The 1,723-nt window shown below is 39.3% G+C and overlaps 1 protein-coding gene across 1 annotated transcript in view; it reads right to left on the reverse strand.

Annotated features, from left to right (window-relative positions):
* LOC104508809 (collagen alpha-3(IV) chain-like) overlaps positions 1 to 1,723 on the reverse strand; it is a gene marked incomplete at its 5' end in the record, with an annotated part of 38,477 nt that overhangs the window by 20,543 nt on the left and 16,211 nt on the right. The window contains 2 exons of the mRNA XM_010150545.1: positions 147 to 239; positions 1,118 to 1,286. Of these exons, the coding sequence (XP_010148847.1) occupies positions 147 to 239; positions 1,118 to 1,286 (262 nt within the window). The remainder of the gene's footprint in view (positions 1 to 146; positions 240 to 1,117; positions 1,287 to 1,723) is intronic.

Here is a 1,723-nt window from a genome sequence, read left to right on the forward strand (position 1 = left end):
CAGCTAATTCCATAGTTTCTGTAGCACAGAAATCTTTTTTATAGTTATTTCAAAGTAACCCAACAGTTTTATCTGGCCAGAGCTGGGAGAGAAGTTCCAACCAGATTATGTCTGGGTTTTATTGTATTTGGTGCAGATGTACTCACCAGGCACTCCTGGGGGTCCAGGTAAGCCATCTGGTCCCTGAGGTCCTGGCAACGCGGGTAATGGAGTTATCCTACTGGTCTCTCCTTTCAGACCTTCAGCAAATACATAACTAAAGATTACAAAGGCTTATGGTTTGGCAATATGTAGTTTTAAGCATTTAAAAATATTAGTGACCGATCTACTTGGTTAAAAATGCAGTCTTCTGCAGTTTCCATATTTCTGAAACTCCAACAGACTTTGAAAAGCCTTCAAAGAAGATCCTGGCTTCATAAAGTGAAAGGATTTTATTGATACCAAGCCCACCTGCAGCCTTCCTCTCGGCCCTCCTGCAGACTACTGGAGACCCAGAAAAGGAAGCACAAAGTCAGAGAGAAATGCTTCATCTGCAACCCCACTTCATAAAGATTTAATGGGTATTCTCTTTAAGAAACCTTGACTATGTCTGCCATCCAACTTTGAATTCTTCCAGATTATACTTGCCTATAAGTACACACAGTGGTACGTTTTCAGCACTTAAAAATGATTAAGTATAAATTCTCCCCTTATGACAGCTCACACTAATGGTGATGACTTGATACATACTTAAAGTTTTTTTTTATCACGATGAGGATGATCAAGCACTGGAACAGTTTGCTGAGATGATGTGCTGTCTTGGTCGTTGGAGGTTTTCAAGGCCAAACTGTTTAAAGCCTTGAGTAACTTGGTGTGATCTTACAGCTGACCCTCTCTGAGCAGAAGTTTGGACTAAAGAACTCATAGGGTCCCTTCAACCTCAATTATCTTATGACCCTAAGACTTCTGCTATTATCTCCAGTGGGACCAAAGTTGGAACAATGCAGAGGAAATCCCATCCTAAGAAAAACTTCCCACATATTCCATAAATTATGTCTTTGGCCTCAATCTCTCTTTGCAATCTCAATCAAGTGTTCTTTATCATAGGTTAAACATGGTACAATAGGAAGTTACAAACCAGCTTCTCCAGGTAATCCAGGTGGACCGTGTATTCCTTTGGAGCCTTTGAAGCCTTTTATTCCTTGAGGTCCATATCCTGGCAATCCAGGAAGCCCCATCTCTCCAGGAAGACCAAGACGGCCAGGCAATCCAGGTAGTCCTCTATCTCCTTTTGAACCAGCCAATCCCTATTAATGATTACACATCTGTGTATATCAAGGGTATGCTTGTTTCCACACCAGCTGTCAGAACAAAATGCCTGATTCTCTGACTATAATCTTGCATTACTTCAGCAACAGAGCAGCTCTACTAATTTAAGAGAAATTTTTTCTCTGATTTACTTGTGATTAAAGGAATATAAACTTCAATATCAACGGTTACAAAGAGATGGCTATTAAGAGTGAAATAGTATAAATAAATACAACTGCTTGATTTTTCAATTGCTGTGGCATTACACTCTACACTTTTTTCTTTTTAAAACAGGTTTGGTAAAGGAAAACAAAACAACTCAGCTTTGATTCTCCTTGAATACTGTCACATCAGGTTTCGAGAGCTATATCTGAATCACTTTTACAGTTTCTCAGCCAAGAAAATACAACAATAATTGTTACTTCTTTTTCCTGCT

The sequence above is a fragment of the Eurypyga helias genome, unplaced genomic scaffold, assembly GCF_000690775.1.
Source record: "Eurypyga helias isolate BGI_N326 unplaced genomic scaffold, ASM69077v1 scaffold11684, whole genome shotgun sequence".
In the NCBI taxonomy this organism is placed as follows: Eukaryota; Metazoa; Chordata; class Aves; order Eurypygiformes; family Eurypygidae; genus Eurypyga; species Eurypyga helias.